Source organism: Doryrhamphus excisus, chromosome 18, assembly GCF_030265055.1.
Source record: "Doryrhamphus excisus isolate RoL2022-K1 chromosome 18, RoL_Dexc_1.0, whole genome shotgun sequence".
NCBI classification, from domain to species: Eukaryota; Metazoa; Chordata; class Actinopteri; order Syngnathiformes; family Syngnathidae; genus Doryrhamphus; species Doryrhamphus excisus.
In genome coordinates this window covers 13,379,918-13,402,266 of record NC_080483.1, presented here as the reverse complement: position 1 = coordinate 13,402,266, position 22,349 = coordinate 13,379,918, and the positions used below count along the sequence as shown (strand labels likewise).

General features: G+C 39.9%; 1 protein-coding gene across 2 annotated transcripts in view; it reads left to right on the top strand.

Moving 5' to 3' along the window:
• igsf21a (immunoglobin superfamily, member 21a) overlaps positions 1-22,349 on the top strand; it is a 190,156-nt gene that overhangs the window by 159,331 nt on the left and 8,476 nt on the right. The window contains exons 6-8 of one of the 2 annotated variants that reach the window (XM_058054592.1): positions 8,372-8,855; positions 18,824-18,909; positions 21,797-21,989. In XM_058054592.1, the coding sequence (XP_057910575.1) occupies positions 8,372-8,855; positions 18,824-18,909; positions 21,797-21,989 (763 nt within the window). Of the gene's footprint in view, positions 1-8,371; positions 8,856-18,823; positions 18,925-21,796; positions 21,990-22,349 lie in introns of both variants that reach the window. The other variant, XM_058054591.1, reaches the window with a different exon arrangement.

The following is a 22,349-nucleotide window of genomic DNA, read 5'->3' as shown; positions in this document are numbered from 1 at the left end:
TCCGACATATCTGTGTTCTCCCCGGGTGTGCATGGGTTTTTTCCGGTTTCCTCCCACATTCCAAAAACATGCATGTTAGGTTAATTGCTGATTCAAAATTTCCCATAGGTGTGAGTGGTTGTTTGTCTATATGTTCCCTGTGATTGGCGGGTGAACAGTCCAGGATATACCCCGCCTCTCGGAGTCAGCTGGAATAGGCTCCAGCATACCCCCGCTACCCCAATTTTCAAGGTCGGATCTAGAACCGATTAATAGCGCTAAACATGTCCTCTTTCACTACATCCATAAACTTCCTCTTTGGTCTTCCTCAACGCCTCCTACCTGGCAGTTCTAAAGCAGCATCCTTCTACCAATATTCTATCAATATTCACTATCTCTCCTCTGGACATGTCCCAACCCTCTGATGTACTCGTTCCTGATCCTATCCATCCTGGTCACTCCCAATGAGAACCTCAGCATCATCATCTCTGCTACATCCAGTTCTACTTCCTGTCTTTTCTTCAGTGCCGTTACTCTTAATATTTCACCTTTTATTCTTGTAAAAAGACATTGACATTGAACACCCCTGACTTAGGACAATGGGAACGTACCATTTTTAACATTTTGGGGCAGAGAAAGTGTCTCGTCAGAATACAAAAGCAATTGGAGACCATGAAGATCACCAAAATGGCAAATGGAAGAAAATAACAATAATTCATGATGTACTCGTTCCTGATCCTATCCATCCTGGTCACTCCCGATGAGAACCTCAGCATTCTCATCTCTGCTACCTCCAGTTCTGCTTCCTGTCTTTTGGGGCAGAGAAAGTGGTCAGAATATGAAAGCAATTGGAGACTATTAGCATAACATCAACCTCTGAATCAAATAATAGTTTAGTTTTGTTCTACTTTTAGTAAAATTATGAACATTTCAAAAGGAAATATATGCTTTCATGAATTAATTTGACTGCCCAAGATGGAGGACTATGTATATACCCAAACTCAATAAGTGGTCAAAAGTATCAGAACTTTTCTTTGAGACTGAAAGGCTGCATGTACTTCATATACAAATAAAAGGTAAGAACACAAATATTTTTCGGTTTAAAAAAAATAAACAATTGTGTCTAAGACGCATCTGAAAACATTTAGAACATTAAACCAAAGTGGATATTCTGCTCTTTCCCCCCTCTTCATAAGCACTCCAAACCAACTACCTTATTCTTTTACTCGTCTTTCCCGTTCGAGAGGGGAGTTTGTTTGTTATTTACAAGTCTTCTATTTTCAGCAGCAATTTAATGAGCCATGTTTGGTGACTGCAGCTTTTTCTTTCTCCTGTGTGTGTGTGTTTTTTTTTTTTTCTCATATCCAATTACACGTTGAATGTCGTAAATTCACGAGGGCCTCACTCATTCAAGGCGGTGCTCAGCAACTTGTCCGTGTCACTTTGGGAGATGTAAATCTTTATTTTTGACACGTATCACAATGAGCGACATCCTCTGGCAGCTTCATAATCACTAGAGGAAAATTAATCAGTGTTTGCACTTCCAGTTGATGACACTTCAGTGTTTTTTTTTTTGTGTGTTTGTGTTTTTACTGCCTGTCAAAGTGAGATATCTGGAAAATTACATTTTAGCGTTGGAAATAAATAAACACAAAGCATACAAGTCATTAGATGCTCTTTTTAGATGCAAATATTTAAAAACACAGTATGGTGCTGGTGGTTCATTTGGTCGGGAACATTAGCTTCCTTTGTCTGGTAGATGGCCCACTTTAGCGGCTCATATCTCAAATGAATGCAATTACAGCTTTCACTGTATTTTTTTGTTGCTTTGGTTTTTAAGAAGAAAATGACTTTTAAACATGGAATGTCAGATTTCAAACAAAAGCATAGTGTGCTAAGTCGCATGGGCTTTAAATGTCATATTAATGTGATATTTAACAACTGCATGACTCGGAAACAGAAGTGAATCTTGGTGAGTGTCTTAATAATATAATATCATGAGCCACCACGGGAATATACATTAATAAATAAGAATACAGTGATTCTGACTAGTAAAAGGAATTTAGGCTCATTCTGTCAGTTCTGACGACACCATGAAAAAAAATGTTTGCCCTTTGGGCTACAACATGGCTCCTCAGATTTTTTTGTTCATTTACTGAATCTATTACAGAACACGGAATAATGTAACATGAATATAACATAAAATAAGGAACTCAAACAATGCACAACGATGAGCCAATTCAAGAAACAATACAAGCAGTTGATGTTTGCTAAATACAAGGATGAAGAGTCTTGAACCAGTCATGATGTGCTATATATATCACTATATTGACACTTACTATGGTACCCATTATGTCATTTTATGAGCATATCACCTCGTACTTCTGTACAAGGTACATTATTTAAAAAAAAATAAAAAATAAAAAAAACTTAAACTGTGTCATGGAAAGCAGGAAGTGAACAAATGTAACAGTTACTGATTGTAAAAGTACCAGATGGAGGGGTAGGATTTAATAAGCTTTGCTTCTTCCGACTCTTTTTTGACATGTGGAACTGTGAACTGATTATGTCATACACTCAATTGTAATCTGATGCATGTTCAAATTAAATAAAACCATTACCATAAAATGGTGAAAAATGTAGTACAAAAAAATTGCATCTACAAAACAGTTATGATTTCTGTGCAAATTCTGCTTGAAATGATATTTTAACCTTATATACTCCATCCATCCATCCATTTTCTATACCGCTTATTGTATGCTGGAGCCTATCTCAGCTGACTTGCATAGGTGCTAAATATTCCCTTCCCATTGTGCTATTGGGTTAACACTACAAAGCACTCCAGGCCCAAGTCAATAAAACAGTGATGGCTATTGAATGTTCTTGTGCGGTCGCATTAAGCAAGCGCTACAAATTGTGTTGAGGTTTTAAGATAAAGTGGCATGCACTAAAAGTACTAAGCCACCCAGGACAACTGTTGGAAGTAGCAGTAGATTTATTTGTTGGCCACTTTTCCATGGAGATCGATATTGTAAGACTTGATTAAAGCAACACTGTAAATAAGACACTTGCGACAAGGGAACCTCAATAAGGTCAAATTGGGAGTTCACGGTAATCACACATGGAACACTGTGATCTTGATATTGTTATTGAAGACACTTCCTGGCAGATGTTTTATTATTTTTATTCCATTTGGATGATTAACTTGGCAGGCAAACTTATAATAGAAGTTAAAGACTAAAACTGTTTCACGACTACTAATACTTCTATTATTATTACTACTGCTACTATAACTACAGTACAGTAATTCCTCATTTATCACAGTTATTTGGTTCCAGACCCGATCGTGATAAGTGAATCCCAACGTAGTATTGCTGTGGCGACCCCTGAAGGGAAAAGCCAAAAGTGAAAGAAGAAGAAGAGGACTCCTTAATTAACAATAATTCGTGATGTACTCGTTCCTGATCCTATCCATCCTGGTCACTCCCAATGAGAACCTCAGCATTCTCATCTCTGCTACCTCCAGTTCTGCTTTCTGTCTTTTTGTCTGTGGTGTTACTCTTAATAGTTCACCTTTATTCTTGTAATAGACAGCTCTTGTCCTTGAACACCCCTGACTTGGGACAATGGGACCGTACCATTTTTTACATTTTGGGGCAGAGAAAGTGTCTGGTCATATTACGAAAGCAATTGGAGACCATGAAGATCATCAAAATGGCAAATGGAAGAAAATAACAACAATTCATGATGTACTCATTCCTGATCCTATCCATCCTGGTCACTCCCGATGAGAACCTCAGCATTCTCATCTCTGCTACCTCAAGTTTCGCTTCCCGTCTTTTCCTCAGTGGCGTAACTATTAATATTTCACCTTTATTCTTGTAAAAAGACAGCTCTTGTCATTGAACACCCCTGACTTAGGACACTGGGACCGTACCATTTTTTTACATTTTGGGGCAAAGAAAGTGTCTGGTCATAATACGAAAGCCCATGAAGATCACCAAAATGGCAAATGGAAGAAAATAACAATAATTCATGATGTACTCGTTCCTGATCCTATCCATCCTGGTCACTCTCAATGAGAACCTCAGCATTCTCATCTCTGCTACCTCCAGTTCTGCTTCCTGTCTTTTCCTCAGTGGTGTTACTCTTAATATTTCACCTTTATTCTTGTAAAAAGAAAGCTCTTGTCCTTGAACACCCTTGACTTAGGACAATGGGACCGTACCATTTTATTACATTTTGGGGCAAAGAAAGTGTCTGGTCAGAATACGAAAGCAATTGGAGACCATGAAGATCACCAAAATGGCAAATGGAAGAAAATAACAATAATTCATGATGTACTCGTTCCTGATCCTATCCATCCTGGTCACTCCCAATGAGAACCTCAGCATTCTCATTTCTGCTACCTCCAGTTCTGCTTCCTGTCTTTTCCTCAGTGGCGTTACTCTTAATATTTCACCTTTATTCTTGTAAAAAGACAGCTCTTGTCCTTGAACACCCCTCACCAAAATGGCAAATGGAAGAAAATAACAATAATTCATCAAGCAAAATTCATGTCGTTATAGTACGGTAATGTTTTCCAAAAACGGTTTCCTTAAAGGGTATTTGAACATGTACTACAATATATGCATCAGGAACGGATGTTTGCATGGAGTTCATAACCACACTGGATGGTGTAACATGTAAACACGGAACACTAGAAGAAGCAAGTCCCCTTAACATGACATTTCACACACGCTCTGATGTCGAAATAATAGCGGGGTTATTGGTATCCATGGAAACATACTCCTGACTCTGAACAGGCCGTATCACTGAGCATCTTTGAGCTTCTGCACATGACACCCCGCATGCAATCTAATGATGTTGCTTTTGTCGCGGCAAACACAACCCCGGTGACAAGACCGCAAAAAAATAAAAATAAATAAAAATTCAGAAATAGCGTCTAAAAATAAATCGCCTATTGTGCATGAATAAACTCCACAGGTGATCTGATACTCTGATGAGAGTATGTATATATCTGAATGGTTCGAATGTTGTTAAGTTGAACTCCACTGCTGCTGTGCCGCCGAAGGGAGAAAAGCATTTGTCACAATAAAGAAGACTCATTTTCCACGATGTCAGCTTGCATTGTGGTCCAGGGACTTTTACTCTCTCTCTCCTGTGTGAAAATAAATGCAATGACTGCTATGATTCCTTAAAGGCTGGGATGTATTAATATTTATTCACACTCATAGATGTATTCACACTGAATGTAGCAGCCCTAAAGGTGCCAGCCACAGTTACTGGCAACATAACTCTACTTCAGTGCAAATATCCAAACATTATGAAGTGCAAAACAAGCTGTAGGGCTCTGCAAAAGATCAGTAATGGAAATTCATTTGTCAACAAAGCATCGTGGGAAAAGCCCTTTTCTCCACTTGTGCACAACTAGCCACTCGGGAGATGAGGGAGGCCATCCGGCTGTCAATCAGTGGAGTTCGCTGTGTAACATGTTGGCATGCAGAGTAAAGGTAGATAGATACTTGCTGAGAGATTTATTTCTTGTACTTGTACCTGTTTACATCTTTTTAATGGTAATGGTAATGGTTTAATTTCATTTGAACATGCATCAGATTACAATTGAATGCATCACATAATCAGTTCACAGTTCCACATGTCCAAAAGGAGTAGGAAGAAGCAAAGCTTATTAAATCCTAACCCTCCATCTGGTACTTTTACAATCAGTAACTGTTTCATTTGTTCACTTCCTGCTTTCCAAGATACAGTTTACTTTTACAATCAGTAACTGTTACATTTGTTCACTTCCTGCTTTCTATAATACAGTTTACTTTTACAATCAGTAACTGTTTCATTTGTTCACTTCCTGCTTTCCAAACTACAGTTTACTTTTACAATCAGTAACTGTTACATTTGTTCACTTCCTGCTTTCTATAATACAGTTTACTTTTACAATCAGTAACTGTTTCATTTGTTCACTTCCTGCTTTCCAAAATACAGTTTAAGTTTTTTTTATAATAATAGTAATAAAGGTGATATGACCATACAATGACATTATGTGTACCATAGTACTGTCAATAAATAGTAAGTGTCAATATAGTGATATATATAGCACATCATGACTGGTTCAAGACTCTTCATCCTTGTATTTAGCAAACATCAACTGCTTGTATTGTTTCTTGAATTGGCTCATCGTTGTGCATTGTTTGAGTTCCTTACTCAATCCATTCCATAGTTTGATTCCACATACTGAAATGCTATGGCTTTTTAACGTAGTCCTAGCATATAAGTGTTTCAAATGTACTTCTTCCCTGAGATCATATTTCTCCTCTCTTGTAGAGAAGTATTGGATGACATTTTTATATAATTGGTTATTTTTAGCCTTATGCATTATTTTAGCTGTTTGAAGATGAATTTGTGATTTTAGAAATAAGGAGTTAGTATGTTTTATGGGAGTGAATGTATGGGTAAAACTCTGGAGACCGAACAGGAGCTAAAAGCAAACACAATTAGTTGTTGCTGTTTTCGAGTGGATGACAGTCTGCCATTGCCTCTTATCTTGTCCAATAATCTCCAGGCAGTGGACATGTGATCAGTTATAGTTTTATTTTCACTGGATTGGCTCCAACCCCCCACAAATGCTGTAATTATTGCCTGTGTGTTTATTATAAAGCACACATAGTAGAGGACAGGACATTGGACGAGGAAAGTACAGTATTTATCCAAAGTACTGAAGGTATCAACCTTTTTCAGATCCTCTTGACAGTAGAACTGTTGTCAGTGTCAGCTGCAGAGGTGGCTTTCGAGATGAAGCTAAACCATATAAAAGCGATAAACTACCTTAAATGTTGCTTAATGTTCTTATCAATTACAGTGAAAACATGAAAATGATTCACTTGTTAGGTAATACTAATACCACAGGAGGATTTTTAGCACTTTTATCATGTTCAGGAAATAGGATTTTTTTTTCATATTCACACTTGTTAGTAATACCAACAAGTGTGAATATGAAAAAAAAAATGTTTGAGGGTATGTAAACATGAATATGTACCTATAGCTGCTGCCCACACTGAACACCTTGTGTTGAGGTCAGGATGCAGAAGGCCCCATTGACCACCTTGGGCCCCCAAATGACCAAATACGCCTCTGGTTGGAGCTAATCACTTTCATTGAACATGTTGCTCTGAAACTGCTATATACGTATATAATATATAAATATATGAATACATTCATTTTCTACCGTTTATCCTTACGAGGGTTGCGGGGGTGCTGCAGCCTATCCCAGCTGTCTTCGGGCAAGAGGCGGGGTACACCCTGGACTGGTCGCCAGCCAATCATAGGGCACATATAGGCAAACCATTCACACTCAAATTCATACCTATGGACAATTTGATATATTTATATATAAATATATTTATACATAAATATATGTATATATAAAATGTAAATATATATATATATATATATATATATATATATAAAACACACACACACATATATATATAAAATATATAAATACATTTATATTATATTCATAAAACTAAAATATTTGCATATTGTATATTTCTTCAATGAGACACTGCTCAATTTGCACCATTTTTGTTTTTTTTGCGCTTACCAAAGCAAATAATAGAAATTATATACTAATGATGTACAGTTTTGCATTTGCGATAATTGGACGATGTGCTATATTGTAGAACACAGCAGCAAGAGAACCAATGTTGTAATAGATGTAAAAAGCAATCGGTAAAGACAAACCGGCTCAGTCAGCATTAATACTACTAATGAGTTAATTGTAAACAACCGTATAGCAAGTGTAACACACTGAGTAGCAACATTTTAAAGCGCATACAGAGGTAGATACTGTAAGGTTGCTGGATGCTGCCTACTCAGTACTATACGTTCAATGCAGCTACTGCCATCTGAGGGAGTTAATTAAATTTAAACAGCCACAGCTAAAATGCCAGTGTGTTTTTTTTTGATCAGGCACTAATTAGAGACCCCAGGGGTTATTTTCTTTTGTACTCTTGGTGGTTAAGCGTGAATTGGAACATTCACGGATGTGATGAGACAAAGATTGGACCAGTTTGAGGCATATTAACACGATGGACCAAACACAACACCGTTGCATTTCGACACAAGTGTGTCTTTGCTGGATCCAAATGAGCAAAAACTCGAGTCCCAAACGAGATACGCCGGCCCTCCCTTCATGCTGTTGATTGTTTTGATGAATTATGCACGCATGCTTGTCAGTGGGCCAGAAACAGCAAACAAGTGTTACTTTGTTAGAAATGCTGGCATCTTTTCATGAAGGTTGGTTTGAAAGTTTGAATGTGACGAGTTGACAAAGCAGATCAGCCTATTAATGAACGTCTTCTTCTTGTGTCAAAAGGTGTACTTCAAGCGGGACGGTGAGCTGATCGAGGTGATCTCCTACACTCAGCCCACGGCCGGTGATCAAACAGGCGGCGGCTCTGCAGGGTTTCGAGGAGCCAGACCACTCATAAGCCGAGATCTTGACGAAACCAAGATGCAGCGCTCCCTCTCCCTACTGGACCCCGAGAGCCGGTCGGCACGCTTGTACACTGAAGGTCCTCAGCGTGTGCACACTCAGGGCCAGCAGGCCTCCGAGCCCAGCCCCGCCACCGAGGTCATCCCGGAGACAGTGGTGAGCCGAGAGTTCCCCCGCTGGGTCCACAGCACGGACCCTCTCTACTACTTCAGTCACACTCACGTCCCGCAAAGTGATGGCTCTGTGGTGGTGCAGGCCCGACTCACTTGGACTCTCAACCCTCAGCTGGATAACGATGCACTGTTCAGCTGTGAGGTCAAGCACCCGGCACTGTCCATGCCCATGCAGACCGAGATCACGTTAGGTAGGCTTTGGTTTTATTCTTATTCACATTTATCCTCCATCCTCCCCTATCTCATTATTCTTCTGCTTATGACTGCCTCTTCGTTCTCATTAAACGGTAGCTAATTGGGTTTCAGCGGTGAGTGCCAAACTGTCCATGACTGACAAGCCAATTCATGGTGCCAGATCATGATTGGAGACGTCAGATGACAGTCCAGACACAAAGTTGTTCAAATTTGTGAATATCTCTGATAGGGCTGGGTTAAAGGATTATTTCTGTAATCGATTAATCTAGAAAATAGTTTTTCGATGCATCGATTAATCCCTGAAAGTCCCTGATTAGTCCCTGAAAACATAAACCACAAACACATGCACAGGTTAATAAAAATATTCATTCATTCATTTTCTACCGCTTTTCCTCACAAGGGTTGCGGGGGTGCTGGAGCCTATCCCAGCTGTCTTTGGGCGAGAGGCGGGGTACACCCTGGACTGGTGGCCAGCCAATCACAGGGCACAAATAGACAAACAACCATTCACAAGGGTCGCGGGGGTGCTGGAGCCTATCCCAGCTGTCTTTGGGCGAGAGGCGGGGTACACCCTGGACTGGTCGCCAGCCAATCACAGGGCACATATAGACAAACAACCATTCACACTCACATTCATACCTATGCACAATTTGTAGTCGATTATCCTAGCATGTTTTTGGAATGTGGGAGGAAACTGGAGTACCCGGAGAAAACCCACACATGCACGGGGAGAACATGCAAACTCCACACAGAGATGGCCGAGGGTGGAATTGAACCCTGGTCTCCTAGCTGTGACGTCTGCATGCTAACCACTGGACTGCCGTGCTGCTAATAAAAATATATATTTCTAAATGATCTGCCCATATCAAACAAGGAAATTAAAAAAGTTGAAAACTTACGGCGTCTTCTCTGGTGCTGGTGCATCGCCGTCGTGCTTTTGTGATATGCTATCTAAATTTTGGCCGGACTCACTCAAACTTGTTGCCGCCGCCATGTTTTGATTCTGAGTAGTGGTGTGGCATTCGTGAACGAACGGGTCAAAAGAACTATTTTTTTTTTGCGAACGAATGAACCGGTTGTTTTGTTCATGACCGACACAGCACTAGTTGGTGAGTTGTTGAGTCGGAACAAACGTGAACATGAGTGAACGGACTGACTTGATACGACTCACCGGGTCTATGCACAGGGGGAGATTACAGGCTAACTACCAATTGACCGAAATGAACGGCTATTTTTACCAAATGAAGCGGAATGATCCTGTTCACTGAAATGACCGTTTTTTGCCCACCACTAATTCTGAGTGAATGTGCATCGACATGCAGTTCTTGTGTCGACGTATTTTTGTGTCGGTCATCGATGACGTCGACACGTCGTCCCAGCCCTACTCTCTGAAGGTCGTCGATTGTTTTGGTTTTTTTCATTTAGTTTGAATTCTAATTTATTTTCAAAATCGAAACAATAGCAGGGTTTGTGTTTCAGTGCTTCTGAAAATATCAAAGAATGAATTAAATGGAGAAAACAAGAGTCAAACTTTAAGGAGGGAGGGAAATACTTTTTAATGTGTTATCCAGGAGATGAACGCACAAATCCCTCTGTTTTTTTGATAAACTAAAAACAAAGATGGCTCCCAGCATTTCCAATTAACACTTCAAAGGCAAAACGTTGGCGGGGTTCTTCTACAGAGAAGAATCCTGATCCCTGAGTATCAGACATTCTCTTCATTGGGATGAGAGCAGCAAGCCGGAAAGAAACACTGAATGAAGACAGATGCTATCCAAAACACAATCAGACTGTTTCTTCTTCAAAAGAAACATCGGCTTGCATTTGAATGTCTACCTGTAAATAAGTCTTCTCTAACCGACATCTGTTCTTCTTCAATCACTCTGGAGTCCAGTGTTGTTTTGGAGGAGTGTTCACTTCACTGTGTGCCAGGAAGATTCTCTGCCTGAGTCCGCATCCATATTTGGGTAATTAGGGTGATTCTACAGAGTCTCAATTAGCGGGAAAAGGGACACTCCTTTTTGTTGTAGAAACGGAATCAGTGCAGACTTGATAGCAGGCCTCGGAATTCCACTTTGATGTTACGAATCTGGCCTGAGGAAAATCAAAATGGTTGGCATCGTTCCTGATGTTCCTCGTTGTCAATCAGTTTGAACTTTGTGGCTCTTTATCTGCACTTCGGCTCTTCCATGGGCATTAAAATATTCTTTTCCTTATTATTTTATAGCTTAAGTCTCCTAAGATGTTTGACATAGCTACATTTTTAGCTCATATGCACAATTTTTTTAATTAAATTTTAATGTCATTTTTGGGACACTTTTCACTTTGCCGTCCTGAAACCTTATTTATGCAACACCGAAATAACATTTTAACTTTTTTACTTTTCATTTATCACCACTGTGGGACTTCAGCTCAGTGAGCATTTGATTCCTCCATTTTACTCCTTTTTTTTTGGCTTTTTAAAAATGTTTTATGATGCCACCACAAATTGATAACTTTGATGGAAGCGTGTGATGATAGTTTATTATGTTCTCATTTCCAACTGTTTACAGTGAAAAACACATTATCAACAACACGTTACACAAGAACTTTAGACTTTAAATTGTGCAAAAATAATTGTTAAACGGCATCCAGGTAAGAATTTTAGTCTTTAGTGAAAAGCGAAACTAAGATACTTAATATTTTGGTTGTTAGTGCATAGAAAACCTGTTTACAATCTTCTAAATGTTAGCAATATTTGCAATGTAGCCATTACAACCCTATATTCACTTTTACACATATATTACCCACTATAGTATAAATAGTAAGACAAAATTTAAGACATAAATTAGAGTGAGGTGGACAGGAAGAGACATCATTAAGTGTTTTGTAGTTGTAGCTTGGCGTGGGTTACCGTAGCAACATTAGCTCGTGTTTTTGGTTGGGATTATTGTGCCTGTTGTGAGATAATTCAAACCTGCAGTAAAGGCCTGTTGCTCAGGTGATCAAGTTTGGTGTTTGTCTCACCGAAGAGTAATTTACAGTAATTTACTTTGCTGATTCTTTGTAGAATACTACATATTCATAGCACCTTTGAATGCCTTATAGTGTATTTTCCTTTTTTAGCCATTTGTATGTTGGGAAATGCTTAATTTAGGCAAAAAATAACTAAAATTAGCATCAATATGCAAATTTTTTGGACTATTTCTTAATTTATTTTGGAAAAAACATGAAATTTAAACTGCCAAGTGGAAAGAAACAACTGTATTTGTTGCCTTTAGAGGGTTAATAGTTTTGCTTTATTTTAGTTTTATTTAGTTTAATTAAATCATGGTAAACATCCACTTTGGTGGTAAAAATGTTAGTTAAAATGTGTCCTATACAGTTAAATAAGGTTTTATGATGTTGACAGTTTGACCCCCTGGCACTGGTTCAAAGGTTCAAAGGGTCAAAGGTCGCAATTATTAATATAAAGTTCAGCACTTAATACAACCTATTTTCCTCGCAGCGGCTTTTTGATCAATGACATCTAAGCCGAAGAGATGATACAACATGTATTTAAAAACGACAGAGAGAAGTTATTTTAAAAACTTGTGCCACTTCTCACTTTTCCAATGGGAACAGGGCATCCCAGAATAATTCCTCGTGGAGAGCAGTAACTGTCACCGTCCCGTCCCCAGCGGGAAGAAATATAGTTCATCACATGCAAAACTGACTCAGCAGCGTCACATCAAGCTCCAGCGACATGAGCTGTCTTCATAACAGCGAAGCGCAGAGCAGTAAATATTTTAGCAGCTCTCTCTCTCTCTCTTCAACGTGGATGATTAAACGTGTGACAAATCCACAAGGGGCAAGGGGGGTCGACAAGATGGGTAAAACTCTTGCTAAATGTCAAAGCCGCTTATATTTTGACAAGTTGTTCTCTCTGTTTTGCTTGAAGTCATTCATTTATCACCAGCGTTTGTTGTTGGAACGACTGTCATCAGACTTCTTTTGTTGTCGTCCCCCACCACGTGAAGAAAAGAGAATAGAAAATGAGCAATTGAATTGGAGCACACTTGGAATTCCAAACACTCCTCGGAGAAGTTGGATAGGAGAAAACAGAGCACAAATTGTGTGGGATTCTGCTCGGATAATTTAAAAAACACAGTCTCTACCTGTGTGGATAAGTAGTGCATTTGCATATCAATGATTGTTGGTACGTATTGGACATTTGAACCAAGGAAGTTTCACAAAAGTTTGGGATCACTTGCAAATTTCTTTGTTTTCCAAAGAAAAACAAATTTTCCTGCATTTCACAAACGTATTTTTCCATTTCACAAACATTTAAAATTAACCAGATGATTTTCAAAGAAGGATGTACATTTTTGCATAGAGGCCTACTATCAACAACTGTCAGTCCTCTGCATCAATCTCCTGGTATGGCTGCTAATCCAAGTTCATCATTTTATAAGGCTAATAGATGATTAGAAAAGCCATCTAAAAATCTAAACTAAAACTAAAATCTCTTACCTCTATCTCTAACTTCTCTCTTCAGAGAGCAGCACAAACTGGGTCTAACAAGGACAGAAAAACCACACAACTGTGCAAGAAGACAAATATCTGAGAGTGTGTAGTTTAAGACAAAGGTCGTTACCTGGCAGCTGCACTAAATAGTAGCCGTCAATTACCAGTGTCATTACCAGTAATCATTTTTATATTATTAATTAGCCTATTATTATTACTATCATCATTATTATTATTCTGATTATTACTACTAATACTAGTAGTAGTAGATTATACATTAATGACAGGTAATGTGAATATTTATTTTAACTTCTATTCTTGCCCTATTATATAAAATTTGTCAGAATTTGTTTTTGTAAAAAAAGAAATCAATAAAAAATATCAAATTATTTAGGGAGACTTAACAACATTTTAGACGGGCTGAAGCCCTGATTCTGATTCTGTTCTCTTGCTGCTGTGCAATGCAAATTTCCCCACTGAGGGACTAATAAAGGCATATCTTATCTTATCTTATCTTAAAATAGGCCTAGTGACGCCACTGATTTGAAGAATGTGAATAAAAAGTGTTATTATACAGAATCCACATTCTCTACCTTGGTGGAGGTCTGCCCCTCATTACATCTTTTCTAGTTAGATTGCAATCGGCAGTGATTCCCTCCACTTCCACAACCATGCAGCAGTAACGGAATAACTAGTATGTGCACACTCGCTGTTGCTTGCTGCTATTGGTCAGGAAATGAATAAGAGGTCTTTTCTGTGAGCATAAGTGATAAATCTTTCAGTGATTTAATATCGCCACATGAGACGGAGCGACAGTCTGACAATCGACCAATGTTGTACTACACTGCTTGAATATTCATGAAGGGCAGCGTGCTCTCCATATAAATGGGGCGGGAGACTGGCGTCGGCCTGGCCTCGGGGTGTTGGAAAGGAGCACTCTTCCTCCTCCATTAGATCATGAGGCTATTCTGGCACTTCTAGATTCTATCTACGAGGGTACTTGTATGTGCCGAAATATTTCAAAGATTCTTTTTGTGTGTATTTTCAGTCACCAACGGTGTGGAATATTAACATTGATACAAAGCAGTGTAAGTCTTATTTCCTACACCAGACTCAAACCACCCTCGCATTGCCGTTGCGTTGCCAGCCAGGGATAATCAAAGAGCAGATGCTTGGTTCCAGATGGACGTTGGCATGTGAATAAGGGACGAGTGTGTGTGCATACACATGCAGTTCTTTGTGCTAACACTGGCCGCTCATCAATACGTCTTATCTTTGTAGCTTTAGTGCGCTGGTCAGAGCCGTGAAAGGAATTACATGGCCGGATTCACCTGGATGGAGCCACCGCCTGATGAAGTCGGTTGGCCCTTTTTAGAATTTACAGCGTGCATCTCTAGCTTCCTTTTTTTTTTTTTTTAAACAAAGCTGCTCATCCTGTTAATGCGACAGCCCCCCCCACAACTGCTCCTGTCTGTGGGGCAGCTGGCCACACCTGTTGACACCTCAAAGTGCACCTGATGCACGGCGTCATTTCTTAAAGGGGAAACTTTTTGGTGCTCAACTTTTTGGCTAAGTGGTTTTTGATTCAAGTTTGTTATAAATATTATTAGAAATAATATTACTAATAATATAATTATTATATATAATAATATTATCATAAGATTATTTTTGTTGTGGTAATATACAGTGGTGCAAAAAAAGTCTTTCTAACCTATTTTGTCACATATAAATCTTTCATATCATCAACCAAACTGCAATATTAGTCAATGACAACACAACTGAACACAAAATTCACCTTTTAAATGATTTATTTTTATTATTTAAGATCCAAACAAATCCAAACCTACATGGCCCTGCGTGGAAAAGTGACTGCCCCACTTTAAAACATAACTTAAATTATAAAGCTATTTCTAAAAATTTGGGACTCCAGCAAACCACAGTGACAGCTTATCTCCTGCTTATCCTCACGAGGGTCATTGAGGGTGCTGGAGCCTATCCCACAGCTGTCTTCAAACGAGAGGCGAGGTACACCCTGGACTGGTGGCCAGCCAATCACAGGGCACATATAGACAAACAACCATTCACACTCACATTCATACCTATGGACAATTTGGAGTCGCCAGTTAACCTAGCATGTTTTTGGAATGTGGGAGGAAACCGGAGTACCCGGAGAAAAGAGGTCACAAAAGACCCCACAACAACATCCAAAAAAAAAACCTGCTGGCCTCACTTGTCTCAGATAAGGTATAAAAAGTATTCATGCCGCTACCATAAAACATTCTGAAAATTCATAAAATACCCTTTTTGTACCTATTTTATGTTTTAATAAGTTGGTTGGAAAATTCTGGTCTTGCACAGCATATGTTTGGTAAAGCCTGTGCTGGAGTATCAGTCATAAAAATCTGTTATTAAGAGGGAAAAAATCATATATGTATAATCACCATATATGAAGCCACACTGATGAGTGGTTAGCACATAGGCCACACAGTCAAGAGGTCGGGAAGACGCAGGTTCGATTCTCCCCTTGGGTATCTCTGTGTGGAGTTTGCATGTTCTCCTCGTGGGTTTTCTCTGGGTACTCCGGTTTCCTCCCACATTCCAAAAACATGCTAGGTTAATTAGCGACTCCAAATTGTCCATGGGTATGAATGTGAGTGTGAATGGTTGTTTGTCTATATGTACCCTGTGATTGGCTGGCCACCAGTCCAGGGTGTACCTGCCCAAAGACAGCTGGGATAGGCTCCAGCATACCTGCAACCCTAGTGAGGAAAAGCGGCACAGAAAATGGATGGATGGATGCTATCAGTAGTACATAGTTGCTTTTAGACAGCATACACACTGCATGTTTGTACATGTTTTGCAGTACTAGTAGGTGGAAATACTACTAGGTGTTCATCAGGCAGCAATTATATTGGGATCCGGGCAGTAAAAAAAGATTGCGAACCACTGTTGTAGAATGAAGTGAAGTACTGGATGACTCCCCAGTGGGATCATGGCACATTTCTCCCGCTAGCTCTTCAGCCTCATGTCCATCTCGGCCTAATCAAGGGTGGTGACGTCGGACGCCAACTGTCGCCGCTGGACCAAGTCCCAGAAATCAGCCATCATCTTTTACGGCCATATGCCCGGCGAGCTCTGAGTTTGACACCATGAAATCGTGATCCTCCTACGCTAGCACTCGTTGTTGCCAGAAGTAGACTGTGAAATGCCATCCGTCCTCGGCAGGAGAAGACACACTGGGCCGCGTCGCATGATACCTCTTTGCCTCTGCTGCCAAGGGAAATATGTTGATGTTTGCTCTCATCTTGAAAATGTCAGATTTAGATTTTGTCACTGTCCTACTTTAGGAGGCTTCGTATGATAAGATATTACAAGATTTAAGATGTTATTGTAGCATCTTAAAGATGCTTTTTGGCATGATTGGGTACTGCAATGGGAACAATTGCAAAACAAGTCCTGTCTTTTTCCTGCTCAGAGCATGCAAGCCATGCCACACGTAAGACACACAATCGAAAAGAGCTTCTCGGAGACTGTGTGTGTCAGAAAATTTGGAAATTCATTCACATGCGGAGAAATAAACGTCGGTTTGTTCACTTCAAAGAGCCAGCTCTCCTGTTACTAATTTCCCTCACATTTCCAGATTCTTTGCTTCAATACATACGGCACCACACATTTTGACCATTCACATGCAGAGAAATAAACAGTGGTTTGTTCACTTCAAAGAGCCAGCTCTCCTGTTACTAATTTCCCTCACATTTCCAGATTCTTTGCTTTGTGTCAATACATACGGCACCACACATTTTGACCATTCACATGCCGAGAAATAAACGGTGGTTTGTTCACTTCAAAGAGCCAGCTCTCTAATATATCCAATTAATGTCCCAAATTCTAAAATAAAAACATTCATTCATTTTCTACTGCTTATACTCACGAGGGTCGCGGGGGTTGCTGGAGCCTATCCCAGCTGTCTTCGGGCAAGAGGCGGGGTACACCCTGGACTGGTCCCCAGCCAATCCCAGGGCACATATAGACAAAGAACCACATTACACAGCCAAATAAAATGTAAAATGTGCAAAACTAAAACTTTTATTTCCTGTTACTGATTTCCCTCAGCTTTCCAGATGATTTGCTTTGTATCAATACATACGGCATCACACATTTTGACCATTCACATGCGGCGAAATAAACAGTTTGTTCACTTCAAAGAGCCAGCTCTCTAATATATCTAATTAATGTCCCAAATTCAAAAATAAGAACATTCATTCATTCATTCATTTTCTACTGCTTTTCCTAACGAGGGTTGCTGGAGCCTATCCCAGCTGTCTACGGGCGAGAGGCGGGGTACACCCTGGGCTGGTCGCCAGCCAATCACAAGGCACATACGTATCGACAAACAACCACATTACACAGCCAAATAAAATTTGGCTGAAAAACGGCACCACACATTTTGACCATTCACATGCGAAGAAATAAACAGCGGTTTGTTCACTTCAAAGAGCCAGCTCTCTAATATCTAATTAATGTCCCAAACTTTTAAATAAGAACAAGTTAGGTTAAAATGAAGCACTTGAAATGCATTTTTCTTCATGGACATTATGTGCTTTGTCTTATTACAAATTAAAAGGTATAATCCATCCTTTCTTATGCCTCACAGTCAGTGACTTGTTTTATAAAAGACTTCATTAGCCTCAGAGGCCAGATGAATAGCTGTCGAGTGAGTTCATTTGCCTGTTGGTACTTATTGGTCCTCATCAATGAACATAAGGATCTGATGTAATTTATATTAAGAGTTAAAAGCAGCAAATTAATCTAAAAAGTGTCGTGGACGAATGGCATTATTGATAGCAGGCCTTTCGCTTGACTTACCGCTGATTAATTAGTCAATTTGTTGAAAAACAGCAGCACACTGTTATGCATGGGCCATAGCCAACTTTCTTTGTTCATCATATCACATGAAGCAGAACCTGCTTAGACGGGCCTGAAACAGTATCTTCCGCCTCTGGGTCACCGTGAAAATGACCATTTTTGCGTTTCACACATTATGCAAATCGTTCTTTTTTATCTTGGCTCAACACATAAGGGATGAATTCTGACCCCGTATAATCTTGGAATATTAGAATCTCCCCGCCACATTGTTTTAGCGGGCCATGGAGGGGCGGCTGTCCACAGCAAGACAAGGGAATTAGCTCTCAGAGTGTCCCTTATCTCACCGCCTCCACACTTCACCCACCGTGCTCCCATTCTCCTCCAGTAATGAGTATCCACCCAATTTAGTCCCTTTTCTCTCCAACGGGGGAATAAATTCAGCGTCATCTTTCGGATAAAGGTACCTATGTGTCCCCCTGTCTCTTGCCCCGTAACCTTAATTGACAGGAAATTGTATTTGTCTGTCTCCTCCTGTGACAGAACAGGTGGTTTTGCTCTCCATGCACAGTGTGATGACCTTTTGTATTCTTTTTTTTCTCTCTTCTCCCTCCAGCCGCCCCTAAGGGTCCGAAGCTCTTCATGACTCCGAGCAGGGCTAAAGTTGGGGATACAGTGCGCATCACTGTGCAAGGATTCCAGGTAGGACCTAATGGGGTAAGTGTGTGGGGCTTTTGGAATGGGAAAGGGACAAATTCAATCTTTTGTAGGGCTAGCGGAAATAATTTAAGCTTTTTAGTACATTTTTAAATGTATAGGGTTTTCCTTATTTCTCTCCTGCTCAAATGGAACACATTGTAAGACATTGTAAAGTCACTACGAGTCTCCAGAACCAACACACATTTACAGTAAGGTCACATCACGTCTATCAACGTCGAGGCATTTAAGTACAAATGGGTCAGTTTTATTTTATCACAACAGTTAAACTGCTTTAGGCCTATAGGAAAAATGCAAAAAAAAAAAAAAAAGCAAATGCATAAGACATAATAGCTGATAAAGTAATTCAAAAAAATTCAAAAGTGAAATGAGCCGTGACAGATTGGACTTGTTTGTTTTTCATTGTTTTTGGAATGTCCTGCTTTGACTTTGTTATTCCCATTTACATTCTTTTCAGCTGGCAGCTCACATATTCCTGATCCATGATTTGTGTCTATTTACGTTTGGCTGGACTGCTACCTGTTTGCATGTGTTGCTCTATGTTTGCTGACTTGCACTTTTTGTCTTTGCATTCTAAGTCCTTTTGCACAAAGTAGGATTCAGACATCCAGGATAAATGCCTGAGCTGAGCTCAACCAACCCAAATCAATCGTGTTTAGACTTAATTGGTTGAACAAAACCCAAGCCAGAATGAGTAGACACGTATTAATCAAGAAGGTGAAACCAATCCCGGATCAATGAGAGTAGTTGAATGTGATAACAATATGTAGTGAGCAGTGGATGAAATTACTGGCGTCAATTTATGGTGACTGACTAAGATTAAACAGATCCTGGATCTTAGCCTGGTCTGGAGCAGAATAAATGCATGGAATAAATCTGCATGGTAACTTATGTCAGAACATATCCCACTTTCCACTATTTTGTGCAATCGAATCATGGATAACTTGAGCCAGGATAACTTAGATATCCTGACTGAATACTCGGTCCTAGTTGTGTGCAATGACACATCATAACATAAACAAAGCAAACCGAGAAAAAGTAATGAACAACAATTCTTGTAAAGCATTACAGAACAAACACACAAAGTCAAATTGTTAAAAATTAAGATTACTAAAGTTTTGAGGTCCAAAAGTCGCCTAGTTCGCCTACAGCACATGTGACAATGTAGGGCTGAGACCCTGCAGGTTTTTTCTCCAACCAGTTTCTCAAAGTGATTAAATTGATGAGCTCTTTCCCTCAAATTGATAGAGATATTTATCATTAAAATCACCTGCTTTAGTGACTGTAGTGTCAAAGCCCTCTGTGGCATGGGTTTGACACCCCTGGCATACAGTACAGAAAGAAAAGACCAATTTTAGTAATTTATTATGGATGACTAGTCTGCTTTTTTGGTTTTAGTTTGTACTCATTTTTTCCTTGTTGGGTTATGGATGAGATCAAATTGGTCTGAGCAGTACAGGGAACTGATTTTGACCTCTGCTGTGATTCAGAAATATTAGTTGAAGAATGGATATTCTGGGACTGTCTTGGCTGATATGTTTCTTCAGTCAGGACCGGTGCGTGTGGACTTACTATAGACGGGTGGCCAAAGGGGGATTACACTCCTGAGCTTCCCTGGGAAAGATTATTCCAGAGTGCTGGAGAGAAAGGTACAACCATTAAAACCCGGACCAACTATGCACACTTACAATGGCACAATCACAGTGCATGGGAGTGTGCCCAACTGATCCACATGTGCTTTATGGGTTTGGAAAATGGATTTGACCTTGTTCTTCGTTGTGTTTTGTGGGAATGCTGTGGCTGTATAGCAGGGGTGTCAAATTAAATTCTACAGGAGGCTAACACCCAATGCAGACAAGTCTTATGGGTCCTGAAGCAGCAAAACAGCCCCAGACCACCACACTACCACCACCATATTTTACTGTTGGTATGATGTTATTTTTTTTTAATGCTGAGTTACTTTTACGCTAGATGAAACGGAATACTTCGTTCAACTTTTGTCTCGTCAAACCACATATCACAGTGCATGGGAGTGTGCCCAATTGATCCACATGTGCTTTGTGGGTTTGGAAAATGGATTTGACCTTGTTCTTCATTGTTTTGTGGGAGTGCTGTGGCTGTATAGCAGGGGTGTCAAATTCAATTCTACAGGAGGCTAACACCCAATGTAGACAAGTCTTACAGGTCCTGAAGCAGCAAAACAGCCCCAGACATCACACTACTACCACCATATTTTACTGTTGGTATGATGTTATTTTTTTTTTTAGTGCTGAGTTACTTTTATGCTAGATGAAACGGAATACTCCATTCAACTTTTGTCTCGTCAGACCACATATGCTGTGGCTGTATAGCAGGGGTGTCAAATTCAATTCTACAGGAGGCTAACACCCAATGTAGACAAGTCTTACAGGTCCTGAAGCAGCAAAACAGCCCCAGACATCACACTACTACCACCATATTTTACTGTTGGTATGATGTTATTTTTCTGAAATGCTGCGTTGGAGATGAATCGGGAAGGGGGCAAACACTTTTTCCACACTACTGTTTGTGTAGCTGAAGCTCCTTGCAGTGTGTTGTGCTCTTTATCTGCTAACATGCTGATGATATGCGTTAAAATCTGCTTCACGGATACGCAGTCATGTATTTTTAGAAACAGGCTTGTTGACTGCCGGGTTAAAAACTGCGAGGGGAATAAACCGTTGTAAAGTGAAGTGTCGATTATTAATGCATGTTGTTAACTCACGGTTGAATCAGAAGGGGGGGACAGTTTGTATTATTCATGTATCCTTTGCTCTTAATCTTTTTTCTTCGCGCCACACTTCTCTTCTTCCTAAATCCTTCCCCCTCTATCCATTCATGTGTTATATTATAGAACGAGGTGTTTCCAGAGCCCCTCTTTACCTGGACGCGTGTTGGCGGGCGTCTCCTGGACGGCAGTACCGAGCGAGAGGGCAAGGAGCTGATTCTGGAACGTGTGCCGGCCGAACTGAACGGCTCCATGTATCGCTGCACGGCCCAGAATCCTCTGGGCTCCACGGACACGCACACCCGCCTCATTGTCTTTGGTACGTCAGGATTAAGTTTAAACGGCAATCAACTTTAAGTATGATCCATTATTTAGAGCGCTCACATGAGCCAAATGGACTGCACCGGAATGCGCTGGAATGCTTTTTACACAATTAAATGTAAAAAAAAAAATGACATTACTCTTAAAAAATGTATTTCATGTACTGTATCTACAGTAACTGTGTAAAAGACCTTAGAGATTTATGACGCCACTTTTGGCAATGAATCATTAATATGGCTGCAAGAGTGTGATTAATAAAAGATCGTGTCCCTAATTGGTTTAACAACACATTCTTTTCAGGGCTGCACTTACAGAGATGACTATTCTCTAATGAGGGATTTAGTCCATCAATGGCGAG